The 23589-nt window shown below is 41.8% G+C and overlaps 1 protein-coding gene across 1 annotated transcript in view; it reads right to left on the reverse strand.

The window, feature by feature from the left end:
- Positions 1–1917: 1917 nt before the first annotated feature.
- The window catches only part of camk1da (calcium/calmodulin-dependent protein kinase 1Da), a 79510-nt gene continuing 57838 nt past the window's right edge, over positions 1918–23589 (reverse strand). The window contains exons 6-11 of the mRNA XM_085252988.1: positions 16191–16266; positions 12259–12371; positions 11595–11673; positions 11362–11449; positions 10573–10834; positions 1918–9467 (exon numbers count right to left, since the gene is read on the reverse strand). Of these exons, the coding sequence (XP_085109114.1) occupies positions 9343–9467; positions 10573–10834; positions 11362–11449; positions 11595–11673; positions 12259–12371; positions 16191–16266 (743 nt within the window). The 3' untranslated portion in view covers positions 1918–9342. The remainder of the gene's footprint in view (positions 9468–10572; positions 10835–11361; positions 11450–11594; positions 11674–12258; positions 12372–16190; positions 16267–23589) is intronic.

Below are 23589 nucleotides of genomic sequence, written 5' to 3' on the forward strand. Positions count from 1 at the left end.
GCTTGTCCTGCTTCTCCTCAATGTAGCAGTTGATACTGTTAACCATAATATTTTATTAGAGATTACAGCATGCTGTTAATAGACCTCTCTGCATTGAATCATACTTGTTATTATTATTATTATTATTATTATTATTGTTATTATTATCTCTGGCTCTCTTCCACAGCATGTCTTTCATCCAGTCTTCCTTCTCTCTCCCCAACCGGTATTTAAAAGTAGAACTGGAGGCTCTCTTCTGTGGAACTCTCTGCCTCTCTTCTTACTTATTTTCACTCACTATGTGTTTATACACCACTCAGCATTTCCTCTCCCTCACCCTCAACAGGTCACAGCAGACGGCCGCTCCTCCCTGAGCCTGGTTGTGTTGGCATTTTCTTCCTGTTAAAATTGACTTTTTCCTTCTCACTGTTGCAAAAGTTGCTCAATTGCAGGGGGGTGTCATCTGATTCTTGGTGCTTTCCCTATATTATTGTAGGGTTTTTGGGTGGATGGGGTGGCTGTACTCAGGATGTGGAGCAGGTCATCTACTAATTGGCAGATTGGTCTTCAATCCCTGGCCGCTCCCAAATATCCTTGGGCAAAACACTAACCCCAAGTTGCTCTCTGATGGTTAATGAGGGATAAAGGACAATGGGGACGTAGATGCTCTCCAGCTTACAATAACAGCATTAGAATTGCCACTAATGTTATATGTTTAAAATGTTCGTTTAATATGATACTAGAGGCAAAAGATATGCATTGTAAGCATGACGTTAACTTCACCAAGACTTAGCAGCTAAATAATACAAAAAGTGAAATTACACCTGAACACCAGAGTCACGTAGTTGACACACAGCATATCAAATGACATGACTGGACTAAATGAAAAGTCAGAGGCTCCCACAAATGAGCAGGATTCATTGACTGGTGATGATACACATCTGTACAGCAGTTCATAACAATCAATCCCATAGCTGTTAACTCAGACAAAATTCTTATTTTAACCAAAACCTGATCAGCGCAGTTTAACAATGAATTTGTTGTGACGCTGGGCTGCTGAAAGGTTTATAAACTTCTGTCACTGAAAACTTCCGCTTATCCTTTTCAGGGTCGCGCTGGAGCCTATCCCAGCTGTCATAGGGCGAGAGGCGGGGTACGCCCTGGACAGATCGCCAGTCTGTCACAGGGCTAACACACAGAGACAGACAACCATTTGCGCTCACACTCACACCTGTGGGAAATTTGGATTAATCAATTAACCTATCCCCACAAACTGCATGTCTTTGGACGGTGGGAGGAAGCCGGAGTACCTGAAGGAACCCACGCAAACACAGGGAGAACATGCAAACTCCACACAGAAAAACCCTGGCCTGATGGTGGAATTGAACTCAGGACCGTCTTGCTGTGCAGCAACAGTGCTAATCACCATGCCACCGTGCTGCCCGTAGTAGTGAAAGCTATCACTACTACAAAAATACAGAGTGATATGTTGTATTTCCAAAGTTTTTTCTGCACTTTTATTGAACCCTTAGTTGCAATGACACATGAGGACATCCAATAAGTAGTGATAACTGGAGTGTAAACCAAAGGAGAACGTGTTCAAGTAGAGTGTTCACTTTTATGCTGGACAGTTACATCTGTTGAAAGGCAAGGCGTGCCTTTAGTGTTTGCAAGATCTGTCCTCTGTGTGTAAGCCATCTGCTGTACAGCATATACATTACATGCAGTCAGACTGTAGTAAAGAGTGTTTGCTCTAGTTCCAGATTCATGAGTATGTGAGTGTTTAAATATGGAGAGATAACACACAGTCGAAAGTGTTTACATTTGCAGGAATGTAGTTGTCATTCTGACACTGTGTAGTGCTAATAAGTCAGTCTCATTTTGTCGAGTATGCACACAAACAGACAGAGAAAAAGAGTAAATGAGAGTAGAGAGTCATTTTACGATCATTCAGGATTTATTCCAGGAGAAAAGACAAACAAAACACAATCAGTCACTCTGGCCTGTGTTGTTATGGTAACTCTGATATGTGCACATGATTGTCAAAGGCATCTGATATACAAGCCCCATCAACAGAAAATCATCATCATCGAAATCATCATTATCACACCACATTTAAGTGCGGCAGGCAGTGGCCGCTCCGATAGGTGAGAGCATCGTCGACGTAACGACAGTGCACAGGATGAGAGTTTGTTGTGGTCACATGCAGAGAGTAAATACAGCCAGCTAAATTAGCAGGCTCTGGACAAGGACACCTACAGGGAGACACCAGGGGCCAAAGAGCAGCATGTGTAGAGTTTTAGTCCTACAAAGAAATCTTAGCGAGAGAGATTCTCTCAACTGGTCAGTTAGCTGTTCAGGTTAGAGGTGGTGGAGTGTTTTTAGCATCAGCTAAACCAAAGCTAGCTAATGCATTTACTAATGCTAACAAAGTCTAACAACTTTTTCAGTCTAAGAGGACACTGAAATAGTTGGTAACAATTCAAATACATGCTTGTAGTTCCTTGTAAGTTTCAACATAATGCTACTGAACAATTGTATAGACTTTAGCTAGGTAAAACCACCCCCGCTAATTAGTCTACATACAACACACAGTCAGTAGCTATATATATATTTTAAACTCTCTAGCCTTTGCATTTATGACATACAAATAAGTAAGGAAAGTATCAGAGAATTTAGCTACACAATATACGTTATCAACTTAGCCAAACTAAATAAAAAGCTAACGCACATATGGTAAGGTAACATAGTACATTTTAAAATTATAAAACTAAAAGTTCTTTATATTTGCACTTTTGATTCAGTTTTTAGATGCCTTAGATGCATTCACTTGCACTTTTCTTGAACAGAGCTTAATAGTAATCCCTAATTCCTAAATTTACTATTAATTTTCTTCATTGATTTTTCAGAAACTCCTTACACACCAAACACTTCCGCGTGTTAAAAAAAGGTCAGCTAGCATGCTTTTGACAACATCCATTAGAAACTACTTTCCCCACAATGCACTGCAAATTTTTAACCTAAACAAAAAACCTAGATGAAACTCAGCTTATGACCAACTACTGCTTCCATAAAATCTAGTTTTCAAGCAATGAAAGGCTCTTTTTGAGATTTTAAGTCATCTTGCTCATCTTCTGAATACATTTCACTTCCATACAACTAAAACCAGCTTTAAGTATAAATTCAGTGACACAACCACTATTTAGTGTATTTTCAATTTGCATAATAAAAACCTGAAAAAAGGGCAATATAAATGCATGTACTTCCAGTCACATGACAACACAGTCATTCTAATTAGCAGAATTAAAGCAACTTTCATAGTAATAAACATAGTTAATCCAGCAAATAATAATAGTGATAATAATAGTAAGTAATTCCAGGGGTAAATTTTGCCAGTTAGAACAAATACTCTGCTTGGCTCTTGTGGACCCGGTCATCTCAACCTGTGTACGTCTTCACATAATACAGAGATACGAACATCATACAAGGGCATATAAGATTATGCAAACACTCATGGTAAAGTTGAAATCTTGAAGCACTTTTTTTCAACATGCTTGTGTTTTTTCATGAAGGTGCAGTTTTTTTTCTTCATAAAAAAAAAAGAAAGAAAGAAAAGTCAAAGGATGGTGAGTTTAAAGTGGAGAGAGCGAACGTCCGTAACAGTGTGTTTCACAGCTTTGGATTTCTCCCGTTAGAATGGCAAAAAAACAAAAACGTAAGCCTGAGTTCAGTAAACGATGATTTCACCTTTTTAGTTGGACTGACACTGAAGTGATGGTGGAACACTGATGGCATTAAACTGCGCTGTGCAGCTCTGCTGATAGCAGTCGCGTGCTGCCAGACAGTTTCTGAAAGCTAACCGCAAAGTCGGGAAGTAAAGGAGACTTGAAGCTGCTTTTTTTTTGTTACATTTTTTTTTTACATTAAAACATTCCATAGAGGATACAATCAACTTCCCTTGCAAACTCACTCGTTCATTCACTCACTCAGACATGCCTGTACAGCAAAGCATTCGTAAATATTACCTTGAAAATGATCATCAGTATTCACAATCTATTTACAGTAGCATGGAAAGACTCATTTGGATTACATTTATGTTCTCTCTCTCTGTAGCAAACAAAAACAGCAGACATAAAACCACAGAGGAGCATGAACCTGAACCCTCTGCCTGCCTCACAGCACATTCAGAAGCCCACACGTCCAAGCTAAAGTGTACGACTTCACATTTAATGAACGGTATTCCTAATTCATTAACCTCTTTGAACAACCTCTTAAATCCCTAATGTAGCTCATTCAAATTTAATAATAATAGGTAAATGAGTGAAATGGTCTTGAATAGATTTAAATAGAGCTGCTGATGTTTTCTTTTGTTTCCTGATCATGCTTTCCAGAAATAAAAAACATTGACAACACACTTCAAATGTTTTTAAAAAATGCATAGCAATCAATGGGTAAATCGACGCGATAACAGTGAAGAATAAGATTAAGGTGGTCATTGGAATAAAGCCCTTACACGGTAGAAAGTTCCCTTCGGTATACATTGACGTCACAGTCGGATTAGTTTCCTCTCAGAAAAATGTGTTGGAATAAATGCAAACCTTCAGAAATCTCAACTATCTGTGCGCAGGCATGTGTGCAGCAGTTCAAACATTAGAAGTTTGCTTCTTTTTTGACTGCCCTGACCCACGCTGCCTTAAATATTCATACTCATCGAACTTCAGACTTGCTTGGTTGCTACAGCATTGTGCATAAAGTAACAGAAGTGTTTTCAGCCAATGAATAGTCTTCATGACACCGAGAAGTGCATGCATCAGTAGTGTCACCATATATTATGCAAGTTTTACAATTTATCCTATAGTGCTTGAAAAACAGTACATTCTGCGGAGACTGTAGTTTTATAAACAAGAACTGCAGCATGATTAGTGGTTTTCGCAGTCTTCTATCCATTAAAAGGGTATTTAAAATGTCAAATATCCCACTGCCACAGACAGAATGAAAAGCTAAAGATATACTGACTTTTTATTTCTCCAATATGGGGTGGGCCCACATCCCATAATGTGACTAACTGAACTTAAAATACATAATCAGTAGTTTATGGTCTTTCTGCGACTTTACATTGTTTATTATAGCTGATGGATTTCTATGTTGTCATCCTTCAAAAGATTATAAATGACATTTTTCTTCCCCTGAACAACCTTCAAGCAAAGCCAATAACGAGCGCACCTACAAAAACAGGCGTTTTTTTGCGCATAATGTTTTGGCCGAAACCTATTAGAAACACATCACCTTAGACACACTGCTGGATTAGGCTGGAAATTTTGCTTCATCACACTCACATACTTGGACCCACATCTTATTTTTGAAAAACCAACAGAAGGAAGGACTCTGGGGTCAGAGCTTCAGATGGGGCAAGAACTTTGTAAACTAGGTAAGATACATTAAACACAATGCTGGTTTTGGACTTTTTGTGGGATTATGGCTTAGTCTATGCTAGAGAAAAATAGGATGATGACCTGGAACTTGCATTTTCAAGTTTTCTGCTTTTACTGACGAAAGCAACCAGTCTCCAAACACAGACTCTGAATGGCAGAATTTAGAAATAATTGGTGTGTAAATTAACACACTTTAAAAACAGACAAATTGCCAACACACTGCAATCAATCTCAGTCAGTGTGCTAGTGAGTGCAACTCATCTGCAAGAGGATTTGTCTCAACTGGTTGTAGTCTGGTTATATTCCAATATAAATGCAAGGTTGCCAAGCACCGATGCCATTTTTGGAATAAATTGCCATCATGCAGCAACTAAGTCATTACTTATAGAGCCATTTCTGAGTCTGTTTCAAATCTATGAGGTTCTGATGAATTTCTGTGTATGAAGATGGCAACAAATTAGCAATTTTAACCAATTTATCAAAGTTAATGAGTGTTATCACAAACAGACAGCATGTAATTACCAACTTGTTTCCATTCCATCACAAACTGATAGCAGACTGACTTGGTCTTATTGCCATTTTATTGCCTTCCTGACACACCAAAGTTGCTTTGAAGGGGGCAGCTGACTGCGAGTGGTTGCAGACTGGTCCCAGTGTTCGAAGCAACCATTTCAAAGGAAGCAAGATCATAATATCGTTCTACATCGCCACAGTAATTTTGGACATGCTGCAATCTTCAGCCACTTTTACCCTAGTGTGACTTTGTCATTAGCTGACAATAGGAAAAATGCAGAAATACTTTAGAAACATTACTCCTTATCCTTTCCAGTGAGGGCAAAAGAGATGATAAACTAGATGGTAGATGGAGTCTAACACACAGAACTGTGCAGTGAACCAAAAATGAATTCGAGAAAACTTCGGTGAGTGTAGATTTACTGTCATTTTCACCTTAACCCAAATTTTATCCAAATGTGGCCTCACACCCACCTCATACTGCCACATATCGAGACAAGCACTATGAACACAGTTTTTTAGCAAGACAATTCAGGCAATAAAAATAATGTAAATGGCAACAGATTTTGAAAAGATAAAAGGTCACAAAACGTTCTCTTTAGGTTATTTTGCAGCTATAATTAAGCCCTTAGTTTCCATCTTGAACAACTTCAAATCTGGCTAGTTTTGTTCTAATTTGTCAAGCACTGCAGAATGAACCAAATTGTCTTCATTACCAAGCAATAGTCTTTGGCTACAATTCAATAAAGGGATCGGTACAATTGCATCGAATAAAGACATGACAATCTGATATGTGTGAGTGAGCACCCTACATTGTACAGCTCTGCGTTCTGGGACAGGAAAGGCCATTAGCCATGTTCAAGAGTTCCATTAGGTGAAGAAAACAAAAGTCGGGTTAGTAGTCAAAAATACTGACTGAGTCGTGGATCTGTGCATTTATTTAGAGCCCTGTTTCCAAAAAAGTTGGGACAACATGTAGAATGTAAATAACGAAGAGAATGCATTGATTTACCATGTCCTAACCTCCACACTGAATTGAAAATAGCATAAAGAAAACATGAAGTAATATTATATATCATTATATATTTGAAAACAGCAAAAAGTTTGAAAGAGTTGGGGCAGAAATAACGACTGGAAAAGTAGATTAATGCCTAAAAAACCTGGACTTGGGTGTTGCACGCATCACCAGTGACATCAGTACAGCCCTGTAATCTCTTAAAAGGTGGTAAAGCCTAACCTGGGGACACTTGCACATGTTTTAGGGCTACACTGACAAGCATAAACCGTCCATAGAGATCATCAACTGCCACCATAGGACAGGTTAGTTGCAAATTACTGCTGCTGCTTTTCTTTAATGGAAATCACTGCATGCATGTGTTCAGAAATGCTTCTGAAAGCTATCAGAAACATTGCGGAGCAGCTGAAATCCAATATCAAAGAATAGTGGGATAAACATTTTTTCTTTTAAAATTACAGCAATCGGCCTCCAGGTTTTTCAAAACAATTGAAATAAGTGGTGATTAGGAAATATGCCCCTGTCCCAACTTCTTTGAAAAGTGCTGCAGGTATCAGCCAGCGTGGTTGGTGAATCGCTGCTTTCAGTCTTTAATTACATTTCGTGACGTTTCTTGAAAATGCTTCAAAAAAAGCTTCAAAAGTAAGCATCAATGCCCTGCTGTTGCCTGCAGTGAGCCCACGTATGTATATGGTCAATAGAAGTCCAGGTCTAAATTATCAATGCTGAAGTCGCGCACCAACACAACACTACAGTAAGGACACAGCTAACGTCCTGAAGCCTGGATCATTAACTGCAATGCTGGCTGGAACAGCCGGACTGTGACAAACCCCAAAAATAAAAAGACTAAATCAGGAAACTGGTGTTCACCAGCGCACAGTGCAGCTGCAGTTTTCCCTGAGCACTTCTGGACTGGGTGCAGCTTGACAAATAAAGAAGGTGAGATCATGGCTTCGGTAGAGACATAAAGAACGACGGCAGGCTACAGCTTCTCCATTCTGGATTGTGTCTCTGAGGACCCACCAGGCCTTTCTTTTAGTAACTATGCTGCGCTGCCTGTAGCTCCTTGGGAAGTCTAATGACAATCCATCTTTAGTTTCTGACTTTTTTACCTGGACGTGTTTTCCAGTAAATACTTATCTCTATGTGTTCTAATTCTATCCTAAACTTATTCCATGTTTCATAATAACCATTATGTGTGTCCCTTAAAGGGCAATTATTATAAAAGTTTTAATAAAGTAAGAAAATAATAAACAAATCAGAATCTTTCAGACAATAAACAAGTTGTATAATGCTCTGACATCCAATCAATAAAGGTTTACAATCTCTACTCAATCTGATAAACACATGTGAATGGCAGCTAATCTATGTCTGATCCTTTCTGTGCAAAATAGATAAAGCGCTTACTCATGTTTCCACATCTCAACAGTCATATGGTACTTTTAAAGCACTTCTTAAAGCACGAACAAACAAACAGAGAACCAAGCCCATAAGGACACACAAATGTCTTAAAGGTGCTATGTGTGGCATTTTTACACGGATAAACCACTGTCAACATGAATTTGCTACATCTGCATCATTTGTGTTTAAAAAAAACAACGACCGCCTGTTTTCTGTGTTCCACAATTACCAGGTCAGATTGGCAGGGAGATGTGTTTGATTAACAGGAAGTGAGATTTGCTGTTTTTAGACCAAGCATCTGGCGATGATGGGAATTGGGTTCTAATTTAGATCCTAACACAACAACAGCTATTAATAAAGAGGAACTACATGTGGTTCATCTTGGGTATTGTCTCATTTGGTTACACTAATTATGCCAAGGTAGCAATATCAATTTGACAATGATATGTTTGTTACACATAGCGTCTTTAAATTTAACAGCAGTTAATAAAAGTAAAACAATCCGTTTGCCAACAGTCAAACCTAAGTCGGAAAAAAAAACTAAATAAATTGATGCGGGAAAGATCAGATTGAATGGGAAGGTTGAACTTGTATGACACCAGCAGCTCCACCGTGAACCACCAACTGCAGCTCACAGGTGGAGCAGTGGACAACCTTTTATCAGGTAATAATCAAAGCCAACTGTGTGAACATCCCCAGTGTGAGACCGTGGGTGTGCTGTGGCTGTGGCAGGACGAGTTTTACGCTGACATCCTGGTGGGTGTGCAGTATGACAATGGTGGCTTGAATCGGTGGGGTGGCGGTAAAGTCCTCTGCTCTCCCACGAGCAGGGCGGGGTACTGGCTGGGGGGCCTATCCGAGAGGCAGTAAAGCGAAGAGAGGGAGGGACAAAGAAGAGGGCGATCGTCTTCCTCACTGGTCGTCCTCGATCTCTCTTTCTTTCCCGCTCTCCCTGCTTCACAGCGCCGTGGCCTCCCAGCTGGTTCCCCGCGGGACCTGGCGTCACTTGGTTTCCGTGAGAACCGGGGCGGGGACCGCAGATGGGTGTGGCCGGTTCAGCTCCGTCCCCGTGGCAGGAGAAGAAGCTGCAGATGCCAGGCTGCAGGGTGTGACTGGTGCAGTGACACCTGACAGAAGGGAATGAGAAGCTGCATCAGCTGCTTGTAATACTGAAATCCCTCCTTGATTTCCAAAAGAAGTAGAAGACCACAGGCTTGCATTTCTCACTAGTGACTGGATCACTAAGATAAAATTAGTTTCACTTTGATAAAGAAGTGAAGACATGAAACAGCTTTTGCACTGTACAGCTAAATATGTTGAGGAAAAATACAAAATAACGTAGGTAATAAATGTAACGCTGTTCTGGCCCTTAGCTCATGTAATTTAGTGTAAATTTTATTGTTCAGAATTGTATTACAAGCCCTGCCGTCTACTAACTCAATCTTCGCTGAACAAGGTTTACCACTGTTCATTTCTCTTGCACTAAAATCCAATCCATTTATGAGGTGTGTCTATCTCAAAGATGTAACTAGAGCTACACCAATAAACCGCACTGCTCCATCTTTGAGATGAAGTATTAAGTGTAAATCTGTACCGTACTTACATTAACATTTCCTCTCCATTGTCAGGGCTACCCCTCTAAAAAACCAGAAATCTTGCTGTTTATATTTTCAAACAGCACATTTGACTTTTATAATGAAAAGCAGTATTTTATAGAAATACAGTTAGGTCCATATATATTTGGACAAGAAAAAAGTATGAACAAGGCGTGGAACAGCTCATGATCCAAAGCATGCCACATCATCTATAAAGCAGAACCATTGTGATGGTTTGGGCGTGCATGGCTGCCAGTGACACTGAGACAATAGTGGTTATTGATGATGTGACACAGGACAGAAGTAGACGAATGAATTCTGAGGTGTTCAGTGACATACTCATGCTCAAATTGATTGGGCAGTGTTTCATAATACAGAAGGTCAGTGACCCCAAACATACAGCCAAAGCAACCCAGGAGTTTGTTAAACCAAAGAAGTGGAACACCTATTCAGTATGATCAGGTAAATGCACTTTTTCTGGAATTCATAACGTCCCAAATCCTGAAGACACTGCAAGGCACTGCGCTCCCACACTGTGCCCTAAATTTTGCTCATTCACTGTTACATACTCCTATGAACAGCTCACATATGTTCTCTTAACTTTCTGATGCCACTGACACCACTGAATCATACTCACAATCCTTGTGGGGAGCTGCTATGTTGTTATCGATGGAAGAGATCTTGCTGGCGACAGCGCTGGTGCTCTGGCTCTGCGCCGTCTGGCCGGTATTTTGGCTTTGAGCCGGCTGGTTCTGGCCCGCCTGGCTCTGGCTTTGGGCTGACTTCTGCGTCTGACTCGGCCTAGTCGGTGCGTTGGACGCATCAATGCTGCTCCCCATGCTGCTGCCAAGCTGCAGCCGCCTCATGTGCCGAACCACGGCAGTGGCATTGAACGCTTGCTGTGAAGAGCATAGAAACAAAAGGAAAATCTGATCACGAAACCTTGGGACAATGCACGCTGAGCCATCACAACTTAGGTCTGCACTAAAGTATACCCTGCTTTATCATCCTTCTGTTCACTAATGGGAACTATTGTTTAAAAAATTAACATCTAGCCGTATTTAAACAGAGTTCAAACTAATGACTGAGACCATAAACTCTTGAGCCATACCTTATTATGACGACAGAGTTCAATAACCTGGTAACGTTATGGTAAAATATATTGTGTTAAAATGACCTAGTAAATCATTTTCATTTGTGGAACATGGGAATTGTTTGAAATCTGAAGTTTGTTCTTATTTCTTCTGACTTCTTTAGGGGTAAATAGCTGTTGAGAGGTAGATCTTACCCACGAGACAAGCCAGGTTTTTATTGCTGAGTGATTCACCTTCTAAAAACAGTTGGCTGAGGAGCTGTAATAGGGTAATGTAGTCTATTGCAGTAGAGCCAAAACCACAGAGAATAAACTGCAGTAAACAAAATTTACCCTCCATTTGCTCTTGGCAAAGTTCTTTCTGATCTGCCGGCTGACTGACTCATGGATGTTCTTGCAGAGAGCCGTATCCCCAGCGATCCTGAGATATATATATAACGACACAAAAACACAATTTCTTAGTCAATACTTCTGAATGTACATCAACATCGATATCAATATTGATTTGATGGATTTTTGTGATGCTGTTGTGTGTGTGTGTTTGTGTGTGCATGTGTGTTTCTCACCAGGGGTGTCTGAGCGCCTGTTCACAAGTGAAACGCTTGGCTGGGTCTTTTTCCATCAGTCTGCTGATGAAATCCTTGGCTGGGAGAAAAACAAACCAAACATATAAACACCACATTGTTTTTTACCACGTTAAAACCCACTCACAAAACATTTTGCGACACTGAAAATCTTTGACATTTCGATCAGGGAAAGATGTTTTCAGATGTCAGATGTTGCACTGTTTGGTTTCTACTGAGAACGTGGGCTGTGTGTACCATCTGGTTTTCACTGTATCAGCCAAGTTGACCTCTGTTAATTCTACATTACTAGCAATGTGCAGGAGTGATTTCTATTTGCTCTGAGGAAACTTGACACTTCTGAAAACACAAAGCTTTTCTTGACAGTCCATAAATGCGATTTTATCCTCACTAACACAATAGACTGGTGACTGAAATAGACTTCCAGCCAATAGAACGCTGGTTTTACTTCCAGTCTATGCCCGTAACTGTGCTGGTAATGGATGAAACCACACATCGCACACTTACTCTCACATATTTTCATTCCATGCAGATTAAATCAGCGACTATGATGGAAAGGTGGTGTGTGGGCCATATGTGCCACATGATGGACCGAGGAGGCGGAAGGACAGATGGTGGAGGAAGGAGGAGGAAGAGGAGGCCTCACCTGAGTCTGATATGTCATCCCAGTACGGTGCATCAAACTCATAGTCAGCTTTCAGGATCTGCTCGAACAGCTTGGAGTCGTTTTCGTCGTAGAATGGAGGATAACCACACAACCTGCAGACGAGATATTTATTCTTTTGGTCGAATCTTTAACAGTCACTTATTTTCATTAATAAATGATTTCACTGATTACTACAGTCCCTTTACTCATTGTCACCCTTTTGAAATGACTGCCTTGCTTAGGACACATAGTGTTAAATGCAAACACATGTGTATGTAAGAGACAGACTAGATCTGTGTCTGTAAGGGAATACTGTAACCCAGATTAATCTTTGTAGCTACAATTTACATATGTCCCCTAAATGCCTCACATGTAGGCAACAGTGTAGTGCCACAGGCAGATTTGTGTTTCTAGACATGAATTTGACAGGTTTTCTTTTTCTCTTTTCAGGATCCCTGAATATGAAATGAATATATTTAATTTTTAAAAGGTAAAAAACTCCTTATTTAGAGATTTATAGCCTGTAAGGATTTTGCTACTCATGGCAGAGACCACAATTTGACTTAAAAATCCACCCACCCTTCATTTTTCTGTATTTTGCTTCCAAGAAACCAGACTTTCTTGTAATTTAAAAAAATCTAAATTTTCCTTTCTACACTGGCTGTTTTTTCACCCATTTTCAGTTCAGTTGTTGTATCCAATGATCTTCAGAGGATTCTTTTTTTTTGTTAAGTCACTTAATGCTGACCTCTGAATCACTGAAGCATAATAAAGCACATAACCCAAGGGACGAACCAGTGTTGTTTCTACACAGACAACAAACTGGCAAAGAGCCCATTTTAAATTGTATCTTAATGCACTTTGTTACTAGCAGCCTGCTGCACAAACACATCACTTGTTCCCAGATGAATCTATGAAGAATACCAAAGACAATGGCAGGTATAAACCTGTATTGTTGCACTAACAAGGTGATTCTCAAACAGCTATTTAGCTGAAAACCTGGTATATCGCAGCATGATGTTCAGTGTGTTCTTTAAAAGAAAATCCAAGGGAACTGAAAAAGTGGGGGACAATAGAAGATGTGGCAGGCTTAAAAAAACTAGCCACAGCAGGTGATCATCTGCTGTTCACTGAAGATTCTTCAGAAATAATCTCAGTGGAAGGGTGCTATAAAAAAGCCTTTGACAGCCAGGCTTTGGTATACCAAATTACACAAGACTAGACTAAAAATCTGTGGTAACAGATCTTATGGACTGATGAATAGGAATTTGAAATTTTAAGTTTAAATCACCATCAATATGTACAAGAGTGAGTGTCTACTGACATCTGCAAAACACGGTTCTGTCGTGGTTCCGGGCAGAATTTCAGCCAGTGTTGTTGTGACAACTGATGAAATTATGAACATAGAAAAGTCAGAGTCTGATTGGCAGTGGCTTCATTGTTTAGTATGACAATGATCCCAAACCCACTGCCAATGCAGACCTGGAGAGAAAAACACACAGTGGCCTACCAGAGCCCAGATCTCAACATTACTGAAGCAGTGAGGGATCGTCTCGACAGAGAACAGAACAAAAGGCAGAAAACATCCAAAGAAGAGCTTTGGATGTCCTTCAGGAAGCCTGGAGAACTATTCCCGAAGGCTGCTTAAAGAAATGACAAGATAGCTTGCCTCAGTTGTGTACCACTTTTTGAAATACATTATCAGATCAAAACAAAATTCCTGTTTAGGCTTTGGTGCTAAAAACAACTTTGTGAAGTACTGGGTTAGGTTTAGAAAAAGATCAAATATGTGGTGAAGATAGAAAATATACATCCTATAAAACTTAGTAAAAGATTATTGCTGACTGAGTCTGGCTGTAGGAAATCCGAGGTACTATCTAAAAGGAGGAATGTCCGCACTTCAGAATGCATCTGTGAAGGCAGGTTGTGGCTTGCAGTGGTCGCTTTAACACTGGTAACAAAGAACAATTTGCAGTCAAGATTTAAGTACTCCAGTTACTCTGCTACCCTCCAGTACCCCTGCTAAACTTGCAAACTTGAATTAATAGTAGGTGGTGTCGCAGTATTGTTGTCACATCTGGACTTGAGCTCAGAGCAGTGTATTACTGTGACTGCGTAGTAGCAGTGGTAGTTGGCTGTATCGCCTTAATCGCATTAACATGAGATTACTGGTTCTTGGTGCTGATGAGCACAAATGAACTTAAGTCCAAGTTTGATTTTCCATAACGACACAAAGCGGAGCAACAGCAGAGCTGCCGCTCAGCCCAAAACACCTCATTACCGAGGTTCTGGATGCACCAGGAGATTTTCATAAAAACTCATTAAAATGCCGTTCTCCATCAATACACACCGGAAAGAAAGAATAAAAGGGAAACGCACCGGGCAGAGAGGAAGGAGGACTCTGCCTGCCGTGAGGGGAAAAGGGCTTTCTGATTTGTTTTTTTTGCTTTCTCATTTGCTTAAAGACTCACTTTGTCATGTTACTCGGCTGACCCTCCACTCCATCGAACACACACACACACAAATACACTTGCACTCGGGATCCTGGCTGATTATCATGGTTGATTACCTGATGTGATCTTTCCACCTGAGCAGCAGTCAAAACCTAACAAGGTCTGAATCCCAACGCTAATTGTGCTAATTGCCAGCAGGGAGTTGCTCTTTCTTTTACCCTGCACGCACACAGCAACACACGGACATACACACGCACAGCCATTTCTACTGTGCTGTCAAATCCACCAAATGCTTTTTACTAGCAAAAGCTTTTACTGCACTACTCACCACAAAGTACAGCGTAAAACGGGAGAAAGACAGAGAAAAAGTCAGCGCGAGAGAGTCACGTGAGTTTGTTTGCGCCTGCTTTCCTCTCAACCACTGTGAGCTCTCTGATTGCTCCTCAGGTGTTAAACATAAATGAAGATGCAGAGGCAACATACACCTTAAAATAACTCCAACAGTGGCGTTCTCAACAACAAGATTGCAGTCTGAGCACACAAACATGGTTTCCATTGTTCACCAACACTGGTGAAAAACAAGAAAATGAAAATGAAATCTCGTCACAGACGAGGGTGAGAAGGGTGACAAAGGCTAGATGGAGATCCGCTTAATGAGCGTAAATGTGATGTGAATGGAATGCATGTTTACAAACAGATTTTCCAGTTAAGGTGTTTTCAATTTTGTGATTCATACATGGCCGAGCCAGGTCTCCATAGCCCAGCTGATGATTAGAAAACTACTAGTATGAAAATGGCTGTTTTGTTGTGCTGTTATAAAGACCTTCATTCTATTTAATTACAAAGATTACATCCAAGGGAACTTGTAAAACGACTTTAATAGCTACTCAGAGATTTGATATAATGTTAGATGGAAGATTTGGTAAAAATATGTCACAGGAGGAAAACCAAAGGTGTAAATAACACACTAATTAAACACGATTACAGTAACCTAAAACTGCTTCATACCTGTGTCTAGACACGGGTTATTTCAGTTATTTCAAAGCCTGCATGGCCTCTAGGGGCGACAACTTCTCTGGTCTCATTGTATTGAAATCTATGAGAAAACGACCCTACTTCTTACTGGTTTTATGACTTTAGTTAACAATTTCCTAATTGGTTTTTTCAAAAAAAAAATTAATTCACCCTACAGCATTACGTGTATACAACGGATGGACACGCTAATGGTTAGCAGTCATGTGACTCAATGCAAGGCAAACCTGTGAATGTATTTAGCTGATTGACTTGGCCGCATTTCTGGCAATGAACACGATTATCACAACCTTAATGATGAATAAGGCATCAAGAATTCAGATTTCCCACCGTGACCATGACCCGGTGCTAATGGAGCTTTGGTGCTTTCTGGTGATGTCAGTCATGGTGATTGATGGAAACTGCTTCCTGTACAGTGGAATATAAAGAAGTTTAATTGGTACTTACAAGATGTAGGCGATCACTCCAATGGACCAGCAGTCGACCGCTTTACTATACGGCTTCTGGGCGAGAACCTCTGGAGCTGATAGAGAGAGGGAGAAACAAGCAGACACAGCGGGGTTAGAGAAAAAAACGGCTTTGGAACGACCTCAGTTTGGTGGTAAACCTAACTACAGTGCGTTTTTACTTTTTCAGCTTGAGGTCCAGTAACAACTGCGGTGTGATTTTTATATGAAAAAGGGGCTGTTTAATGAGACTGAGTACAGAGAAAATATGCAGACACCTCATGTCTGTTGAAATTAAAATCACATGCCAGTTCGGTGCACGGTGGGAAATATTCTGCAGGAGGTACAGATTCTCATAGGTGCAGAAATACATGGTACAACTAGCTCCAACTAGCTCTTCTAGTTAGCTTCAGACCCATTTTCTCTGCTGCTGGTGTCGGTAAGGGAGGCTTTCCAGGCCCGACCTTTCTCTGCAGCTCATTACCGAAGGCCCTGGACAGAGCAAATTACTGATGACAGCGAGGTCGCCGTAATATCACCTCACATATACACACACAAGGCTCTCGAAATAGATTTGGCATGCTCACACACATACACACAGAAGGAACACCAGTCATATCTGAGTCAAAATATAAACTTTGCACACTTGTGCTGAATCTGAGTGCTTACATTTGCTTATTAGTCTAATCTGACTCATTGTGTGTGTGTCTGTTCTGGGTTTTCTGGATGCAGAACTCGAGCATTTTTACCCACTGAGATCACCGTGTCTGCAGCTCACTAAGTCCAGAGTCGGTATCAGGGTACAATCATAATGTGTAATTTCTTAATAGTCAATCACTGAACTAACCCCGTAGTGGGTCTTTGGCTATGTCCTATTTCCAAGCGTGACTTTTCTTTTTGCTGGAAGAAGCAAATTTAACAGTTGAAAGTTATCATAATGAGAAAATGAAAAAATAACAATGAAAACTGAGTCTTTCATTCAAACGCAGTTGTAAATTGTCACCTTCTTTGATTGTATTTTCACACAAAGCACCTTGAGTGGAAAAACTGCAGGAGTTCCTCTCACGGATGAGAGGAATTGATGCAAAGTTCTGACCTTTCAAAGTAAAACGATGCAAATTTTTTGCTGACTGGGTGAGAATGTGAACTGACTCTTTAAAGATAGTACACCAAAAAAAACCCTGAAGAACAGCTGGGTGCTTTGAAGCGCTTGAGCCAAAGACAGCTGGAGTTCTTTCAGGTTCTTGAAGATATTTCCCAACTCATCTAAAAGGCCACTCCAGTTCTGCGAGTGGCTTCGACTCAAGCACTTTAGTCCACCATGACACGGACGATTGAGAACCTAAACAGACACACAGCTGGATTTAGTAAAGCTGCCCTGCAACAAAAACGATTCAACATTTATGTACCTTTCTGTGTGAATAGTGGGAAATGATCTGTTTGTGCGACTTATACGACTTTTGCAACATGCAAATGTGTGTCACCGAACCTCTGTCTCCTGTAGAATGCAATCAAAGAAATGCTCACACACAAGCAGATTAAGCACACTGCACACAGAGATTCACACAAAAATGAGATATAATATGATACAGAGCATGACTGTCTGTCTCAGAGTGAAGAGCACAAACACGCATCGCTCCAGATGACATGGGAAGAAAAGAGATGATGCAGGAAGTGTAAACGGCGTCAGATGGGAACAACATGTGCTCATTTAATTCATCACGTGTTTGTTGGCTCACAGGAATCATTACAGATACAGCTAAGTCCAACTAGTCGAACTAGGTCAAACTTTGTAATGCTCGGAGAGGGTCGAACGAACCCAAAGAGCTACATCTTAGACTCTACAGGCCTAACAGGGCATTTAGAAAACGAATGAACAAGAATGACTTGTCAGCAAACAGCCTCTTCTCTCGAAAAATGGCAGCACATGTTCGGTACGTAAGGTTCCATTTGAACAAACCAGACTGTGGAACAATGTCCACACCAAAGTGAGGATCTTTGAACATGCCAGGTTGAGAGAAAACCAAATATGGCACGAACGCGTCATACCAACTCTCAAGCAGGGTGGTGGATGAGTAATGATTTGGGCTTGTTTGGCAGCCACAGGACCTTGACAGCTATTGTGTCGACCATAAACTACTCTGTTTATCAAAGGATTCATGAGTCAAATGTGAGGCCATCTGTCCAAGAAAAATGAAGTCATGAAACAGGACGATGATCCCAAGCACAGCAGCAAATCTGCAACAGAATGGCTGAAAAAGGACAGAATCAAGGTGTAGCAGTGGCTCAAAGTCCAGACCTCAACCTGATTGAAATGCTCTGATGGGACCTTAATAGAGCCACGCATAAATGAATGCCTATAAACTTCACTGAAATGACGCAACTTTATAAAGAAAATGAGACATAAATTCCTCCACAATTATGTGAGAGACAGATAAAAGTCACACAAAAGACAATTACTTCAAGTTATTGCTGCTAAAGATGCTTCCACAAGCCACTGAATCATGGGGTACGGATAGTTTTGGGGGGGGTTCTTGAAAAACTGTGTTTTTCTCCTTTTTTGTGTGCAGTCATTAGTGTGTAATGCCAGAAGTGATTTGAAGGTCTGGATGAACTGGACCTTCATCTCTCGTTACAGCATTTTGCGACTTTGGACAAGTTGCAATTTATCTGTGTAAACAGGTAAGCTAGTGTTAGCTCACAGTTGTCAGACGAAACCACAATAGATTTTTTTATCTCCAAAAACAAATAAAGATCTCTTTGTTTGGTTCTGGCTACTGTTAGCTAACACTGGTTATTTTCTTGTATGTCTTTTAACGACCAAAAACAGTAACAGCACTAACAAAATTCAAATTCAAATTTTATTTGTCACGTACACAGTCATACACAGTACGATATGTAGTGAAATGCTTGGACAACTGCTCGTGACCTAAAGAGAACAAAAAAGGAAAAGGCTATGAATAAGATAGGAAATAAATATGAAAAATTAAAAAGGGTAAATTTAACTAGGAAGGAATAAAATATAAATTAAGGTTAAAAATGAAATAACTGTACAACACAAATTAGAATGAAGGGTAAATTTAACTGGGAAGAATAAGATAAAATATATAAATTAAAGTTGAAAATAAAATAACTGTACAACAAAATACACAATACACAATATAGAACTATATAAGAATGTATTAAGAAATCTAAATATAAATAAATATATACACAATAACAGCAGCTGTACAAGTATTAACCGGAAATGAAGAATATAGTGACCAGTGTTGTGCAAAAACAAAGTCCAGAAAGTCCAGTGTGTGTGTAAGAACCATATGTGTGGGTCAGTACTGTGTGGTGGTGTAATTGAGAGACCGTATCGCCTGCGGGAAGAAGCTCCTCCTCAGTCTCTCTGTGTTGGTCTTCAGGGAGCGGAATCGCTTTCCTGACCTCAACAGAGAGAACAGTCTGTTGTTGGGATGGCTGAGGTCCTTCACCACCTTCCTGGCCTTGGTCCAGCACCGCCTGCTGTAGATTGAGTGCAGGTCAGGGAGCTCGGAGCGGATGGTGCGCTCAGCTGACCGCACAACCCTCTGTAGAGCTCGTCTGTCCTGCATGGTGCTGTTCCCGAACCAGGTTAAGATGTTTCCCGCCAGGATGCTCTCTATGGTGCACGAGTAAAAGTTCCTGAGCGCCTTGGAGGGCAGTTGGAAGTCTCTCAAGCGTCTGAGGTGGTAGAGACGCTGTCGGGCCTTTTTCACCACGGTGTTGATGTGACAGGACCATGACAGGTCCTGCGTGATGTGAACTCCGAGGTATTTGAAGCTGTCCACTCTCTCCACTGGGCACTCGTTGATGACGGGGGTCTGGTAGTTCCTCTCCTGCTTAGTGCTGAAGTCCACTATCAGCTCCTTTGTCTTACTGACGTTTAGAAGGAGGTTGTTCCTCTGGCACCAGGGGCCCGTTCTTCGTACGTCGCTTACTACATCCAAGATCAAATGACACATCCAAGATCAAATCATCGCGCTAACTCTGAGCTCGCTATTCCGGTTCCCCGAACACACCTGTTGTTGACGATTAGTATAGCTGGATGAAGTAATGTGAGATCACTGGGTGGCCCAACAGGGGCTACGCATCGATAGTAGAAACATTGATCGGCAACCCTTTGATTGGTCGGCGAAAATGTCGAAGGAGCGCGCTCGGTATTCTTCGGCAGCAGAGCAAGAACTCTTGAGTGAGGGATTTTAGGAGTTTCAGAGTCTAATTAAAACGCAAGGGAACACTGCAAAGGCTGCAAAAGCAAGGAGAGAGGGCTGGCAGAAAGTTGCTGACAAATTAAACTCGTAAGTAATTTAATAATAACAATAATAATGGAGTGGATCTATATAGCGCTCTTCAAGGCACCCAAAGCGTTTTACAATGCCACTATTCAGTCACTCTCACATTCACACACTGGTAGCTGTCACAGCTGCCCTGGGGCAGACTGACAGAAGCCAGGCTGCCATATCGTGCCATCGGCCCCTCTGGCCAACACCAGTAGGTGGTAGGGTAGATTTATCATATCACACTATATTATCCAATATTATATTACATTATATTATATTACATTATGTTATATTATATCCCCTTTCACATTAGAGCCACAACAGGACCCACTAGAACATGGGAACAAGTAAAAGTGAAATATAAGAATATTCTACAGAATGGTAATATTGATCACTTATATTGCTTTTCGTCTCTTGGACAGAGACCCTGAAATAATCTGTTTGTTTGTTTATAACAGCAACCAAGAAAAGGGGCAGCGCAAAAAAAGACAGGTGGTGGTCCTGCACCCCCTCGTCAACAAGTTGGTTAAGTAAATAATACCCTCACGGGAAAATCGATATCTCTCTATGAGCACACTGTCGCGCTGAGCTAAAGGATCCTGTCTGTCCCGCAATATATGCTGGATTCTGAGGACTCTCCTTATCAATCTTGCACCTTCCGCAATGGGTGGCTCGCGTATACGGACAGGACATGGCTGCGACAGGCTTCCCAAATCCACCTTCGCTTTTATAGCCGTGGTCTCCCATCTTGATTACACGAAGTAAATTGCAATTACTACTCTGAAATCTGAATTACATCTGTAATAATCACATACATGTAATAGAATGTTAATAGTACATTTCCCTTTTTTAGGAAATGACCTGTATGTATCTGTGTGACATCAATAAAAGGATCAAGTGCTGCATTATCTTTAGTTACATTTATGTTATTTATTTATGGTACAACAGTGGTAAAATATCGCTGTTGCTTTCGTATAAATGAAGCGGAAATACCTGAGTGGCCGCGATCTAATCCTGTTTACATAAAGTAAGCCTGCTCCCGAGCAGGTTTACGCTTACGGCTCTGTTGCTATGACAGCAAGTCCCGGATGGGCTTCGAAGAACCGAACGATCCAGGATCACGCGAAATCGTCAACAGTCAAATCCGGCTAACTTACTTAGCGAGGTACGAAGAACGGGCCCCAGTTCTCCAGATTCCTAATCTCCTTCAGGTAGGCCGTCTCGTTGTTATCAGAGATCAGGCCCACCACGACGGTGTCGTCAGCAAACTTGATGATGGTGGTGGAGCTGGTAGTGGCCACACAGTCATATGTGTACAAAGAGTACAGCAGGGGGCTCAGAACACACCCCTGGGGGGCTCCAGTGCTGAGAGTGGTGGAGGCTGAGACATGTCCGCCCATCCTTACTGACTGTGGTCTGCCAGTTAGGAAGTTGGAGATCCACTGACACATAGATGAGCTGAGTCCCAGATGCTCCAGCTTGGTGGTGAGTGTGGAGGGAATTATGGTGTTAAATGCAGAGCTGTAGTCTATGAAGAGCATTTTAACATAATTCCCCCTTCTAGTGTCCAAGTGAGTGAGTGATGTGTGGAGGAGATGAGAGATGGCATCGTCTGTGGAACGATTTGGACGGTAAGCGAACTGTAGTGGGTCCAGTGTGTCTGGTAGTGAAGAAATGATGAAGTCTCTGACCAGGCGTTCAAAGCACTTCATCACTACTGAGGTGAGGGCTACAGGGCGATAGTCATTGAGAGAAGCAGGGTGGGGTTTCTTCGGGACAGGAACAATGATGGACTCTTTGAAGCATGTGGGGATCACCGACTGAGATAAAGAGATGTTGAATATCTCAGTGAACACAAGAGCTAGCTGGTATGCGCAGTCTCTTAGGATACGACCTGGGATGCTGTCTGGTCCTGCTGCTTTCCTGGTGTTCACTCTCTTGAAGGCTCTCCTTACTTCATGCTCGGAGATGACGAGCACGTTTCCGGTGCTGGCAGTATCTTCCTGTCTGCAGCCGTTAGCACCGCTAACACTAGCATTGTTGGAGACCTTAGCTGCAGCCTCGAAGCGAGCATAGAAAGTGTTCAGCTCGTCTGCCAGAGTCACGGCCGCGTTCGTCATACCGGTTGTTGGTGCTTTATAGTCCGTTATTGTCCTTAGTCCCCGCCACAGGCTCCTAGAGTCACTCTGTTGGAGTTGTGACTCTAGTTTCCTCCCGTAGCGCTGCTTCGCCTCTTTCACCACCCTCCGCACGTTATATGACGCGGCTTTGTACGGGTCCATGTCCCCCGTCATGAGTCCCGTGTTGTAGGCAGCGGTGCGGGATCTCAGAGCGTCGCGGATGGTTTTATCCACCCACGGCTTCTGGTTGGGAAACGTTGTGATAGTCTTTGTCTCCACGGTATCATCCGCTAGTTTCCCGATGAATCCCACAACCGCTTCCGTAAACACGTTGACGTCATCGTCGGAGCTGTTTCTGAACATGCCCCAGTCTGCGTCATCGAGTGCGTCCTGTAACGCGGCCACCGATTGATCCATCCAGCGCGCGACCTTCCTCTGAACCGGAACTTCCTGTTTCAGCCTTTGTTTGTATTTTGGCATGAGGAAGATGGCGGCGTGATCAGATTTGCCAAACGGGGGGCGGGATTGTGCCTTGTAGCCGTCCTTGACCGTAGTGTAGCAGTGGTCCAGTGTCCTTTCACCCCTGGTGGGGCAGGTGATGTGTTGATAAAAGTTCGGCGCTGCGTGTTTGAGGTTGGCGCTATTAAAGTCCCCCGTCACAATAAGCGCAGCGTCCCGGTGTTGTGTCTGATGCTGTGTGAGTGCCTCATGCAGCTCGCATAAGGCGGTGACCGTGTCCGCTTGTGGTGGAATATAAACGGCACTTACAATGACCGATGTAAATTCCCGAGGTAGATAAAAAGGACGACACATGATGGACAGTAGTTCCAGATTTGGTGTGCAGGAGCGTGTGAGAGGAACAACGTTCGCACTGTTGCACCAGTTGTTGTTCACCATTAAACACACGCCGCCTCCCCTTGACTTCCCCGAGTCCCGTGTCCTATCCATGCGGTGAACCGAGAAGAACTCGGCC

This window comes from Mchenga conophoros, linkage group LG17, assembly GCF_057382185.1.
Source record: "Mchenga conophoros isolate Kocher_MC1m ecotype Shallow Benthic linkage group LG17, M_conophoros_male_GT1.1, whole genome shotgun sequence".
Taxonomy (NCBI): Eukaryota; Metazoa; Chordata; class Actinopteri; order Cichliformes; family Cichlidae; genus Mchenga; species Mchenga conophoros.